At 41.3% G+C, this 14,641-nt stretch overlaps 1 protein-coding gene across 3 annotated transcripts in view; it reads left to right on the top strand.

The window, feature by feature from the left end:
- Window positions 1-13,779, top strand: part of lekr1 (leucine, glutamate and lysine rich 1) — a 70,618-nt gene extending 56,839 nt beyond the window's left edge. For 2 of the 3 annotated variants that reach the window (XM_046074786.1, XM_046074787.1), the window contains 4 exons: window positions 3,304-3,379; window positions 5,641-5,805; window positions 7,130-7,309; window positions 13,285-13,779. In XM_046074786.1, coding sequence (XP_045930742.1) covers window positions 3,304-3,379; window positions 5,641-5,805; window positions 7,130-7,309; window positions 13,285-13,686 — 823 coding nt within the window. In that variant the 3' untranslated portion in view covers window positions 13,687-13,779. Of the gene's footprint in view, window positions 1-3,303; window positions 3,380-5,640; window positions 5,806-5,966; window positions 6,079-7,129; window positions 7,310-13,284 lie in introns of those variants that run through there. The other variant, XM_046074788.1, reaches the window with a different exon arrangement.
- Window positions 13,780-14,641: the final 862 nt, after the last annotated feature.

Below are 14,641 nucleotides of genomic sequence, written 5' to 3' on the forward strand. Positions count from 1 at the left end.
AGTGGGGAGGGATGGAGGAAGAAACAGAGGGAGGACGTTAGAGAGAAGCATGAAAGGAAACAGGGAAGGAAGGAAGGAAGGAAGGAGGAGAGGAGGCTGAGAGAGAGGGAGAGAGGGTGGGAGGCAGGGGTTGAGGGATTGCTGAAGGGAGGAGAGATGAAGACCGTGACTGTGGTTGCAGTGGTTACTTCACACACTGTCTGGCTCTCGCATGCACATAGCCTGGGTCACAGGGCCTGCACACAATCTACACACACACACACACACACACACACACACACACACACGAAACATGACAGCGTGCCCTTGATTCGGTATAACTGACACAAAGTTAAAAACAGAGAGACAGAGCGAGAGAGGAGAAGAGGAGGGAGAGGGGAGAAAATAGTGAAAGTGGCAGAAAGTGGAGAGAGTAAAAGATTTAAAAGTCAAGAGAGGTCAGGAGTATCTGTGCGGTTCCTCATCCATCTGTTAAATGCGAGAGGACTTGTTTCAAGTGGTTTCAAGCAGCGGAGGAATGTTTTCGTGACAGAAATTATGATCCCAAAAAATCTCCCTATACAGAGAAGTGGTTTAATGCCTTGGGCTTTACAGAGTTAGGCTAATGAAAGACTTTAAAGGATTAATGTCAACAACACATCTATAAGATACGTCCTTCAGCTGTGTTTACCGCTCTCTCTTACAGCTCTGTTTTTCTCTCTTCTGTTTCTGTATTTTCTCCATTTTTCACCCTGTGGAAAGTATTATATCATCCCAGTCTGGGTTTTTACTTTAATTGCGGTTCTCAGCCCTTTTTATCCACTTGTCATAAATTACCATTGCTTTAAATTCATATGTCAAATTTTTACAAGACAGTCCGTTCCTTCTTTGAAGGCCTGGCTGAGTGTGAGAAGATTCTTGACTTTGAAATCTTAATAATCTTTCCAGGTGGAGAGTTATGTCGCTGAAAAAAAGAATAGAGGATGTATGAGATGATGTCAGTGGAGATTCCTTTTAACTGTTGATTCAACATTGTTGATTCGTACACAATAAAAGAGTGTTTAAAATCGCCTTAGAGCTTCGCTGTAAAAAGATGATATCATTTCAAGTCGAATCAGCCTTCTTTGTCTGTGTGTGCACACAAAGAATGTATCAGCATAAAGTGGAGAAATGTTATGTGCCTTTTGACGAGGTAGCAGCCGCTCACACTACGCTCGCAACGCACGCACGCACGCACGCACATACACACTCACACACCGCACTGCACACATACACACTCGCCTGTCCTTAAAAGCAGCCTGGCGTGTGAGTGAATGAGAGAGTGCTCCCAGATTTTCCCATCATTCCTCCCTGTAATCCCCCCAGACCTCCTTCTGAGGGCTGAATTTGCACGCTCACGCTCCCCAGGGGCTTGCACACACGCACAGACACACATGCCAACACACACACACACACACACACATGCAGGCTCAAAGTCGATTGAAAACCTCTGGTACACTACCTTTGCAGGGGTCTACTTTTTTGATAATCAGATAGCCGGAATTACGTTTGACAGTGGGGCGCAAACACGCAAGCGCTCAAACACACAAACACTGTACGCATCAGCAGTTTGTTACATATTTAAAAGGCTTCAGCTTCATAACTGTCAAATCCTCACTTCGAGCTAAGACTTAGCTGCAAAACTGGTGGGTAGTCATAATGCTTTTTTAACAGCATCAGTCCCCCCCCCTTTTTTTTTTTTAAAGTTTGTGGCACTTTAAATGAGCTTCAGGAGTCAGATCTTGGCATCAAACTTGCAACTCTAGGGGAGCGTTCATGCATGGCTGTTTGTCTGCGTCTATTTTTGTGCTTCTCTGTGTGTGTTTGTGTGTGTGTGTGTGTGTGTGCGTGTGCGAGGCCAGGGTGAGTAGGCTGATGTGATTAGCCAGAGCCAGTGGAGTGAATAATATTGTGTCTGCCCTGACTAGGAAGAGATGGAATGTAGCTGCTGCTCTTTATTATACTGTAGATCATCTACTCCACTATCAGATACACGCTGACTCAAAGTGTGCACACTCGTACACAGGCAAAGACATCAGCTCACAATCTTTTCCTATACAGCCCACTCTCACACACAAAGTGCTATAAAGCAGTGGCTATGTGTCACATAGGGCTGCCATTTTTTTATGTGCATGATGCTCTCATTCCTGTGTGTGTGTGTGTGTGCGAAAACCTCTTTGCTATTATTGACATTGCTAAGATCCAATATTCATACGTGCTTTACAGCAATCTATGACCTCTGTTTCATGTATTGTATGTCTTTGTTTTTGAGGGATTAGTAGTTCCAGCAGAATCCTTGTTGCTGTTCAGTCTTTTGAGAGCTCCCTCAAACAGCCTTTTCCACTAACTCTACCTGCATAAACATTGGCGAGAAACTGTCAGTTCCTCAACTTGTCCCTGGCTGGATTAAGATTTACACTGCTTTACATCTTATCAGCCGGACCAGCTGCTGGAGTGACAGAAAAATCAACAAATCACCCATTCTAGATATCTCAACTGCATCTCACTCTTTCTCTCTCTCTCTCCTTTTCCTTCCTCATCCCCATCTCTCTTTCCCCAGAGACATTTGGGAGTGGTGTTATATATTCTTTATGCAGCCCATAAGCTGCGAGGATCATAAAAAAAAGCATGTCTAAATATTATGAGAGCTTTTTGGATCATGACAGATCTAAATGTGCAGAATTCAGAAAGTCCTGCACCGTAAAAACATTTAATGCAATCTTATGTGTGAGAGAGAGATCATTTAGCATTTATTTCACTCAATAAATGTTAAAGCTCAACATTAATGTCTGTGTGTCACTGCATGTTGTTTTTTTTAAGTGTTTCTCTGATTTTGTATTTGGTGTTGCAGAATTTTTTGTATTTGCTTGGGTGTCTTCATTTACGTCTAGGGCACAGAGGGTCTTTTTAAACTCTTAAAACTGCAAACATGTTATTTGGTCTCATGTGGGAATCTTAAGGCATTTACAGCAGAGTGAGTAATGGTTCAAGTAACAGATGGAAGACTGTTGTTAAATAAGGGAAGGAGTTATTTAGTCCTAGGGCGGTTTCTATTTGAACATGGTTTCAGATGTTGCTGATGACCTGATGCTACACTTATCTTCTCATTACACTGTGGAAGCTTGATCCTGTCAGAGGTATTTGGATTAACAGTTTTTTTTACAGCACAGCACAGTACTCTTATTACACAGCAATATATCTTAATGACTCAATGCTTCAGTGTGTGTGTGTATGTTGCCATGTTTATTCCTATAGTTATTCCTGTGTGTGTGTGTGTGTTAACAGGGAACTATTGATAGAGTCCCATGGCAGAGCCCTGACCAAGTTGGAGGAAGACTGCAGACAGCAAATGGCCTCAAAAGTAATTCTTTAACAATACTAACAATAACCTTATTACTACTGACTGACAATAACCAAGAACAATAGCAAACCAATTTGTACATTATCTAGATAAAATGAATATAAGTAAAATAAAATAAACACTGGTCCAGACTCAGTATCAGCACATAGTCAGTAAGTTCATCTTTCTATTTAAGTAAAGGTTTTACCAGTATAATTGAACTACCTTGTGTAACTGGATATTGGTTATATGGTCTAAAGATGTTTTAATTGAGTGTGATGAGACATTTCGTTCCAGTGTGTTGAATTAAATAGATGTTAGGACGGCTTCCAGGCCATTGTCACAGTTCAGAGGAGTTTAAGAGGGAGGATCCTGACACACACAATGTGGATAAGATTATGAGGCTCCAAGACCACCAGTCTGTTTGACACCAGATAAACTAAATACACACACAAAACACACGCACAAAAGCAGTCTGTCTTTTATTAGTCAAACAGTGCAGTAGTGTCTGCTTGTCTGGTGACAAGAGTCACTGAGGTTTAGTTGAACGTCACAACAAAGAGGAACTTTCACCCAAAAAAAGAAAAAGAATAGCATTAAATCACTGTTTATTATTATATAGATATTATTTCTCTCTCATTTGTAACTTTTTTTTTAGCGCAATGTTGGGAATCTGAGATACCAGTGGGCCATTATCACTACAGTACATGATTCTCTTAAGCGAAGGGTTAAAAGTCGTTAAACTTCAGTTCTGTTTGTGCACTATGTTTCACTTGATATGTACTTTAGCTTAACCACTGACCCAGTTCAGCTGCAGAAAAACATTTAACCCCACAACTTGCATCACAGAAACCCACTGTGTCATCAAGCATTTTTGGTCACAGTAATCAAAGAGAAACTGTAATAGAATAGATGAGAGAATTATGTTTGGCTCAGTCTATTCTATTCTCCCCTCCCAGATGGGACAAAAAGTACCAAACATTCTGTAGATATCACAAGCCATGACAGATCAACAAACACACTAAAATATAGGCTGCACATGTAAAGACTAACGTTAGGACGGCTCCCACGCCCGTCCATACAGATTGCTGTTCAGATGGGCTTCCTGACTTCACATGGGCTTATACCCATGGAAAGGAAGTGGTCACTCTGGCAACTGTGTACATACACACTCTCACACACGCACACATACAAAAGGATACACACAAACCATCCATGCTCCTCACACATACCCAGCAAAGAGGAAGTGGTGTTTTCTCATTTGATCCATCACACGCAATCTTAGTCTTTCATACAGTCTCTCTCAAACCGCAAGGATAATACACACGCACACACAGGCTCAAATATACACATTTTCACACGCCAATCTGTCTTTAGTTTTCTCTGGCGCCCACATCCACTATTTCTTTTTTCACACGTGCATAAATGCACACAGGCACGCACACACACAGATAAACACACACAGCCACAATGATCCCAGCCCATGACACTGCTGCTCAGTTTGTCTGATCTTCTAGAAAACAAGGTAGCCTTGGCCAAGCCTGACTAAAAAATATGTCACATGCAACTTTGACACCACTCTTACAAGAGCCAATGCTGGCGTTTTATGTCCTCAATATTTGACTGCCGGAGTCACACTGGAGTCATTGTCACACTCAACAAAGCTTTTCCATAACCAAAATCCCCCTCATATATTACGAATAGGGTTAAGGCATTGTTTCTATTTAGAGCTCTCATAGGAGTGATATATATATATATATCGCAACATGGAAGAGGTTAGAGACTATTAAATGTGTTTACAGAAGCACTGGTTTGTTTTAAAAGGTTAGAACGCGATGCCAAACCTTTTATAAAAACCTTCCTATGCAGCTACAAAAACTTTCAACGGTTTTCATTAGACACATTTTCAGGTTGTATGAGTTTTGTACCCAGCAATTTGATACACCACTGCTGTCTCCTCATGTCTGTCTCTGCACTTTTTGTTAAACTGTGACAAAGCTTTGTGTGACCTTCCTCCTTCCTGTTTATATCATGAAAAAAATCAACATTTCACGGTCTCTTTTAGGACTCTGAATTAGAGACAGGCCGTAGGATGTGGGCTAGACTGAACTTGGATTTATTTTGATGATGATGAAAAGTTTATTTTATATGGTCAGAAGTCTCTGTTTTAAATTGCAAGTCTGCATGTGCAATAGTGTTGTCATCATTGTGTGTCAGAATGAACATGCACACTTTAAACAAGTGTGTAAATGTATCTTTTGTCCTCGTCTTTGTTTTTGTAGCTGGCTACAGCCCTGGAGGAGCATAGAACCCAGAATGCATTGCACCTGAGGGAGCAGATGGAGGAGCTTTGCAGGGAGGTGGAGTTAGTGCGGACAACTGACAAGGAGAAGAACCAACTGCTGCTTCTGCAGTACCAGCGAAACAGCACACAGCTTCAGCAGAAGGTGCCTACCTGTTTATTGAAAATGAAAATAAATAAAAATGGCCACTGAACACAACATTGCATTGCAAAAATATATCAATGAAATGCGTTTGTAATAGGCAGATTATTATTGTATTACAATATGAAGATTCTTCAATTTTTTTCACATGCCCATCTCTTCAGCTGTCCTGCTCCACCCCCTTCCTCTTTTCACATCTTTCAGTCACCATATTTTAAGAAGAAATGAGAATAGATGACGGGAAGATCACCCTGTGGTTGCAGAGATTATAAGAATGGGTATATATATTTTTTCTTGTCTTCTCCTTCTTTCTTCTCCATTGGTTGCTTCACTTCCCTCTACGTACATCCACTGTCTGCATGTCTGTTTTCTCTCTGTGACTTTCTGCCTTCCAGGACTTCAAGACCAGGAGTTCCCACTTTGTTCCTGCGTGTAATACATGTTTGAATACTTTATGTTACTGTTTATGTATTCCTGTTTATGTCATATGTTTGTGATTCAGTCCCTCACATGCCTTCTGCATTATTGGAACCACTATTATGAACACACTCTCTACAGATTACTGACACACACACACACACGCATGCATGCAGACAGTGTGGATGACACTGTGGTTAGTTAGTTTGTGTACAGAGGGGATAATAAAAGATGAAAGAGATGGTGAGATGTGTCAGACTTTTACAGAAGAGAGTTGGGATGAGGCAAAAGAAAACAAGGACACATTAGGTGAACAGGCTTCTTACTATTACCCACACCCTCGAATAATATGTATCCGCTTACAGCATTGCCGCTTTTAGTATGAGTAACAACCAAAACACACGGAAGTTTTAAATGTACTGTACTTAAGACCACTAATATGACAGGTGGTGACTGTTAATGAATTTCCGTAGTGTAGTTAAATTGAGAATCCGGACTTAACGTCTTCCGCTCCCACTGTGTCTGGCACTGCAGAGTCCCCTCCTGCCCCCTTCCTGCGCAAAAGCTAGATGAGGTAACAGAAAACATGTTGCCCGCTGCATATGACACAGATTTGATGACATTTATGTCACCTTGATTTCCCTGTAATCTGTGCAACACATTTAGGTGAGTGAGTGTAAAAACCAAGAGAACACTGGAAAAACTGAATTTCTTGCTGTATTTGAGAAACAACACGTGACGATGCGACGAATGCTATTTATGAATGAGTGAGTAAAAAGCAAATCCATAGCCATCCTCCTGTTTCTGTGGCTTTTCTTTCCAGTTAACAGTTTTCGACAAAACACATTAACAGTTAAGTAGTCATAATTAAATGCACAAATTGGAACAGATTTTTTTTATTTTTCTCCAGATGGAGGAGAGAGAGCAGGAGCTACGAGAACTGCAAGACGAGCTGCAGGAGGAGAGGAGGAGGAGAGAGGAGACACACCAGGAGCTGCATCGTTGCCAACAGCAGGAGGCACTACAGCTGAGCCAAGCTAAAGCTGAACTACAGCTGATGACTGAGAGGAATGCTGAACAGCAAGAAGAGGTGTGTGTGTATGCCTTTGTCTGTACATGTGTGTTTCTAATTCGTTTCCATTGTTTTGAATTGTCTTTACAAGAAAAAGAAAAGAGAGAAAAGTTTGCATTTGCCTAATATATTCTACTGGTGTGTTTCTGTGCTAACCCTATTCAAACAGACGAGGATTAAATTTAGTGAGTGTGTGTTTGTGTGAGTGTGGTCAGAGCAAAAGGATGTGAGTGAGAGAGTTTAAATGGAGAGAGATAGAGGCCGACAGAGTTCATATTTCCTTTGGCAGCAGAGTGTGCAGTGATGGATTTCTGTGGCAGCGCCGTGCGAATGGAGCTGACTTAAATTGTGAAACAAAAAGTGAAAAGAGGGAGGCAGCGTATAGCGGGATGGAGCGTACATATGAAGAGCCTGAAGAAAGTCAACTGTGTATGTGTGTGAAAACAAAGAGATTGAGGGAGAGAATGTAATGAACAAGAGTTAAGACATTTTGTAGTGTATATGTCAGTCTTTGTATGTTTGTGTTCACACTGTCTCCAGGCAGGACACTTCTCACGTTGCCGTCTAGCTTGACTTTCCCTGGATTGTAATTTATTTTTGCTTTCATCTACTTGAGAGGGAAAGTGTTGTCACAATTTAGAATGAAATTGTCCAGCAAAATTTTCAAGTGTAAAATTTTATTTAAAGCAGTATTAATTTACTCCGCACAAGCTGTAAACACAACATTCACATATACAACAACCACAGAGCAATGTCGTGTCGTGTTTGTGTCCACCTGATGAATGAATATTCACTCTCTGTTTAGCTCTGTTTTTTTTTTATCTCCACCACCTCCTTCCAAGGTTCTTTAGCTGCTAAATGTTCCGCAGTGTTCACCAGCTAGTCGCTAACTTTGTCTGCTATTTGGTGCTGGGCAGGTAGCGTACAGCTGGTTTAGCAGTCTTTTCGCTGAAAACAGCGCTGATGAGTGCGATGAGATTGACGTCAAAACAATGAGCTCAAAGATGATAACTACAAGTGACCCCTGTCACATTACATTCAATATTAAATCAAAAACACAGCCGGTTTGTGTTGTGTACAAACAATACACTTGTGAACAAACTTTAAAGTCTTAAATACATATAAAACCGTCAGCCAAACACTATATTCATAGTAAACAAACACTACCAGTGGAATTAGAAATGAGTCGGTGACGAGCTCACTCAATAGACTTTTGTATTTCACAGTTAACAGCTGCACTGCAGTATGCTGAACAAATGTGACTACACTGTCCATTGTGCGCCACCAAAGACGATTCATTGAGGGCTGTGAACAGCGGGTCTTTCTGTTAGGGAAAATGGTTCAATTTTAAAGCTGGAGCATGATTCAGTTAATGTGGATGATTCATTAATACACCAGTCAACCAAAATACCCCAAAAAACACATTAATCAAAGTGTGAGATGGGCATCCATTCCTAGTCTAGAAAGGTCACTAAGTCAAGTCAGTGCCTCCTGTCCTCCCCTCCTTCTCCTCCTCCTCACTCTCTCATCCAGCTCAGCTTTGTACTGCTGCAGTCTGACAGCCTTCTGACAGCTCTCCCTTTTTGTTCTCCCACTGTCTCTTTAACTGCCTCCTTCTCAGAGTGCCTGTCCAGATAGGTTCAGCCAGTTCAAGGTGCCCTGATGCCAATTTCACAGCTGACATGCTCTTTTATGTCATTTATGGACCTTCAGCACAGCAGCTCCATCCCCCCACCACCCTTTTCTTTCCGTTCTCATCTAATTTAAAGGGGCCACTTTTTACTGTGCTGCGTCTGTAGTTTTAGAGCAGATCAATCAGTCTAATCCCTTCAGATGACCTTTTTTATATTTATTTCTTTCCGTATCCCTGACCTTTTGACTCCGTTCTTCAGTTCTGTCTCTAATGATCTCTCTTCAAACCCGAGCTTCTGTCATCTATCTTCTATCTAGTCTATTTTTTTTTTACCTCTATAAAAGTTGTATTGATCTATGGATGTTTGTATGTGTGTGTGTTGGTTAGAGATAATCAGGTTTTGATCATGACCTTGTGATATCGCTCTGTTGCCAAGATACTGGTGCAATGTCAACAAGGCGTTTTCATCATTAAGCGTCGGGGCATGTGAGTGACCTTTCACCCAGTCAAACAACAAAATAGCAATCATTCTCTTGGGATGAAAGAGTCATTTTAGGACCGAACAACAAAAATCTGATTCATTTTCAAAACATTTGAACTATGCTGTAATGTTTCAAGTGTCTAAACGACACATGTGCCTTTTTCCCCAGAACGGACCCTAAACTTTGTTGTCTCTACCAACAAATGCTGAACCTGAATTTATGAATGTATGTGGCCACTGCTCATGGGTGTATCCAATAAATCAGCACACCATTGTCACCACTTTACTACCAGGAGTATAATCTTGGTAAACAACACATAAGCAGACAGAGTTTTAATGTTAGTCACTGAAATTTTGGATAGTCTTTACCATTACAGTATCGTTGAACATTTAATAACAATCTGTGTGTGAATGTTTCATATCTGGTGGCTTTATTGACAAAAGGAATGAATTGAAAATATTTTTATATTAGGTTTAAATGATGAATTATAGATGAATGTCTTTAAGCAGTGGCGTCTGACAATAGTTTTGCAGATGTTTTAGATGTTATATTATTTTGTTTCAAACTTTTACAGCCTTATCTCTCTAGCGCCATCATTACCTCCAATAAAAGTGAATATATAATCTTGTACAAGCATGTCATTCTATGGCTGGTACAGTAGGGGGATGAAGTTGGAGATAAGTAAAGATTAAGTGTGTAACGTGGACACACATCTAAACACACTCTGGAAGTTCAGTCTTAATATCTTGCCTCCCTCATTGTCTTTCTTTCCATCTTTCTTTCTTTATGTTGTTCCATGTCTCTCCCTCCCGCTACCCGATCTCTCTGGCTTTGTTGCAGATGGACTTGGACAAGAGGAAAAGGTCACTGTGTCTGAAAGAAAAGAACCCTGACCTTTAACCTCCCAATAACAGCACTGAGGTCACACAATACACACAACACACACAAGGTCAAGATTTTGTGTGTGTGTGTGTGTGTGTGTGTGTGTGTGTGTGTGTATCTGTGCATTTTATATCTGCATATGGGTGTGCTAGTCCCTCTTAATGCAAGCCTTAAAGCAGCTCTACATACTGTATGATGATGAGGATCTTTGGCTGTTTGTTTAGCATGTATAAATAGATTGTGTGTGTTACCAGTGGAATGTGGTTTACAGTGTCAGATTAAAAGCAGGGGCTCTGTGGGCCTGCGTGTGACGTCCATCTACAAGCCCTGTAATTCTGCTCTCACTAGGAGCCCCTAATGATGGCTGTCTGTCTCTACAGCTAGACTGGCATGCACAACATCACACACACACACACATACACACATCGGATCTAACACATACCAGCATTTAAAGAGACAGGAAGGAGGCTCACGCTCCAAGTCTTGCATACACAAGCAGAAAGGAAGTGGCCAAACATGTGTGCGCAAACTGTCACACACACTCACAATAATTGCATACAATGGAAGAAGGCATGACACACTGCACATGGAACATGGATATAGTGGCATATAGGCACCTATTAACATAATAGTCCCATAATTGACAATTACTGACACATATAAAGACAACCGTTCACAACAAAATAAGAGTGTAAGAAGAGTGCATGTGCTATTTTTCCTTCACTGTTGGGGATTTCCCTCACTGAACAGATTTGGACACACACGTACAGAGATCCCCTACAGCTATATGTACACATTGACAGACAGATTTGGGCGTATAGAGCAGTATAGAGACTGTATTTTAACTTCAGAAACACACACATAACTCCCATTAAGGCAACATATGTTTACGATCATCCCTCAACCTGTAATCCTTCTGCATGACGGCAGGAGGGACCAGATTACTGGTGAAACTGATGGACGCGATGAATGTTGACTGTAGAGTCTGGCTAGTCTGAATATTAAAGGCTCACAAATAACACCTACTTTAGTGCGGCATTTTAGTTCCATTTTATTCATCTGGCAAGATCAAGTGGTTTCATGGTATATTTGACACCATGTGATTTATGACATGATGAACGGTACAGATCAATGGCAGCACAAGTGGATCACATTAAAGTTACCCTGTAGATGTATTGGATTGGAAGCTTAATATTTTCCTTTCATATTGGTCAAATTGTTTTGCTTTACTTTTGAAAGTCGACATTACCCATTCTTCTTCCTAAAAATGAGAAGTTAAATTAATTGGCAATAAAAATGCACACTGGTTTTGCTGCTACAGCCTACAGGTCTGGTATCAGCAGAGGCTCATGATGGCTAATGTTAGCAAACCTTAAATAGATATTGCTGTTTAACTGGCATTACTGAGTCACTTCGCTAACTTTATGAATCTTGTGTTTGAACTATGTTTTATATTGTAGCATTAATCTGATTATTACTTGTAACCACAGTGGCTGCTGTCCAGCAAGACTAACATAGTTACATTAAAGTAGCCTACAGTGTAATGTTCTTGATGCGAGTGAAGCCTTCCTTGTTTGAAAATGTGACAATTAAAATGTAATATAGCTTTTACTAAAACTGCTCTAACAATCTGTACGTCACCCCATCGACACATTTTGTTCTTGTTTCAACAGGACGTATGTGTCAAATGTGAGAGCCAGTGCCTGATGATTTGTGCAGAGTAAATTACATTAGCAGTTCATGCAGAATGCCTAAATCTTCCACTGAGGGTCTATTAAATTCTTGTATTTAGGTTTGTCACCCGACCATTTCGGGACGCATACAACATGTGTCTGTTATCAAACAGCAGATGGACGTAATGATGTAAACCATCCAAATGGCACGTGTTTGTAATTAAATGAGCCAGTAAGCAGTATATATGGCTGTGTGCCATATTGGTAGGAAATGCTTGTAAACTCATGAGAATGCTATGAAGAGCCCCTTGGACCCAGGGACGGAGTGACCAGCTTTCATTTTCCTTTTTTTCCCTTAATCTGCATTTGTATGAACAGTTTGTGTGTATCTGTATTTGAGTCTATAGCGTGTTGTGTCGGTGTGCACCATTTTGTGTGCAGTTGTTGTTTATGTCTGTGCTTGTGCCAATTTGTCAGTGTCAGCGAGCTGTTCATAATGACCCCCTTTATCTTCTGCATCCAAGCTGCCCTTCATCTTTAAGGAAAACAATTTCCTTCTTTGTTTGTTTTCTTTTTGCGTGTCTCTCGCCTCAGTCTCTTTCATTATATTCCTCTCTCTCTCAAACCATATTCATATATTAATATATATAAAATACATATTTATTGTCTCCCCCAGCCCAGCTCTCTCTCTCTCACTACAAAGAATGCCCTTCAATTATTCAGCCTCATAGTCAGTCTACAGATATTAGTAGGCTTCCAGACACCATAGGGTCTGGAGTTAGGATTAACACAAACAGAAATGTAACAAAAAAATTGGCGTTATCTCTTGACAAACAACAGCTAATGCTCTTTTGTTCTTTGTCTCTGTATAGGCACAATGATACCAACCTCACTGTGATATCAACACTGTTTGTTTAGTACACAACTCCTCTAAAGCCACAAATTTTAGTTTTTACATTTCTGTTAATGTACGAGTTCAACATACGAGATACAACTTGTAATGTCTATATGTCCATATTACAGGCGTTGGTATGTGTGTTTTTGAACTTCGACCAGAGCGTGCTCCTGTTTTCAGTCTTTATGCTAAGCAAAGCCAAACACGGCCTGACTCCAGCCTTTTAGTTCACATTATATTGATATTCTAAACTCTCGTAAAGAAAGCGAATAAGCTTATTTCTTAACACTTTTGAATTATTTCTTTAAACCTGAAATAGATGAAGATATCCTTTTATGTATGTTAATTCAAGAAAGGCTCAAATACTAAACTAAATGACTTGCTCAAATACTACTTCTTGATCTACTCTCTCTCTTACCACCCTCCAGGTGGCGTTACTCCAGGAGACAGTAAGAAGGGAGTGTGAGGAGAGGGAGGAACTGACTGCTGCTCTGTGTCAAGCTCAGGAGGAGCTCCTTGGGCTGCGATCCCTAGCGTCTCATCAGGGCTTCTCCAGGTCTCCTCCAAACCCCATGGAGAGAAACCCAGGGAACAAGCATTTCCATCTGCATAGTCAAGCCCGGGTACCTCTCACTCGCTCGTCAACCCCCCCGAACACACTCCGACTCTCCCCTGCCTGCGCAGACAAAGACAGAGGCCAGGGCACAGATGGAGGAGGTGCAGGGAGGAGTTTGGAGTCCTGGAATCGCGGTGTGGTGTTAGGAGGAGGGAAAAGGGGAGAGGGGACACTGCCCAGACTGAAGCAGCACAGGGAGCGAAGTCAAATGTAAGGACAATTTCATGATGGAGAGAAAGGAGAGACTGTAGAAAGCAATCAGTTGTTGTGCCTGTTCAAAATAAAACATAATTTTAGTGTTTTTTAATAGTAATTTAATAGTATTTTTATCACTCCTTTAAAATTAGTAAAATATCCCTGTAATTGTGAACTCTAAAAGCCACACACACACACACACACACATATGTACACGTAAACAGACACTTACTACACAACTACTGAGTCCTGTTCGTACACCAGTAAACTCCCAGGACCCACACCCTCCAACAGACTTGCACTTGTTTTCTCACAACCTACTCACGCAGTCTCCCTGGCACGCACAGGATTTCACAAACACCCACATGTGCACACATACACACAGACACACACACAGGCAGCCTGTCACAAGGGTAGGGTTGAAGGAGCATGACAGCCTCCCGTGGACACAAACAAAAGGCAGGCAAACACAAAAGAAACTGTAAGGCAAGTACCCCTAGAGACACACACACACGCACACACACACACGCACAACAATTACCCAGCACTCTTCCCTCAGGCATTGGATGTTATTGACATCATTCACTCCATGCAAGGTATTTCCACCACCCCCCACCCCCCTCTCTCTCTCACTCTCTCTTCCTCTACATTTGGGATGAATTGGCATGATGGGAGAAATGCGTGAAGTGAGTGTGTGTGTGTGTGTGTGTGTGTGTGTGTGGGGGGAACTAATTTCCCCCCGCTTAATGGCACACATGGAAAGCTTTTGGTCTGACTTCCCCGTGTCCCTCTCTTTCCAACCCATCTGCGAGACGATGCCCGTGCACGTCGCTCATACAGAAAGGTGGGACGATAATGATTTTATCCTGCCAACGCTTCCTGTCTTTGCCAAAACACACACACGTTTATCTGCTAAACAGCTCAGCCCGTGTGGAGAGGATGTTCTGAAATACAAAACAATGGACATACTGTGC

Source organism: Micropterus dolomieu, linkage group LG17 (assembly GCF_021292245.1).
Source record: "Micropterus dolomieu isolate WLL.071019.BEF.003 ecotype Adirondacks linkage group LG17, ASM2129224v1, whole genome shotgun sequence".
NCBI lineage: Eukaryota > Metazoa > Chordata > Actinopteri > Centrarchiformes > Centrarchidae > Micropterus > Micropterus dolomieu.